Below are 206 nucleotides of genomic sequence, written 5' to 3'. Positions count from 1 at the left end.
CCCTTCATCATCTTCCTTTCCCTCCATCAAAAATCAAGAACACACAATAACTCATCTCTCGAGCCTGACTCCTCTCCCCTCCCTCTCTGCAGATCGACTGGAAGCTGATGAATGACGGGGACGTATATGTAATCGACAACCGCGAAATCATTTACGTCTGGACTGGCAGGAACAGCAACAATATGGAAAAAATACAGGGAGCCAAG

The 206-nt window shown here is 47.1% G+C and overlaps 1 protein-coding gene across 1 annotated transcript in view; it reads left to right on the top strand.

Annotated features, from left to right (window-relative positions):
* LOC119592376 (villin-1-like) overlaps window positions 1-206 on the top strand; it is a 108943-nt gene that overhangs the window by 41244 nt on the left and 67493 nt on the right. Inside the window, exon 6 of the mRNA XM_037941198.1 lies at window positions 93-204. Coding sequence (XP_037797126.1) covers window positions 93-204 — 112 coding nt within the window. The remainder of the gene's footprint in view (window positions 1-92; window positions 205-206) is intronic.

Source organism: Penaeus monodon, chromosome 30, assembly GCF_015228065.2.
Source record: "Penaeus monodon isolate SGIC_2016 chromosome 30, NSTDA_Pmon_1, whole genome shotgun sequence".
NCBI classification, from domain to species: domain Eukaryota; kingdom Metazoa; phylum Arthropoda; class Malacostraca; order Decapoda; family Penaeidae; genus Penaeus; species Penaeus monodon.
Note: the sequence above shows the minus strand (reverse complement) of the source record. Positions and strands in the feature narration are given on the sequence as shown.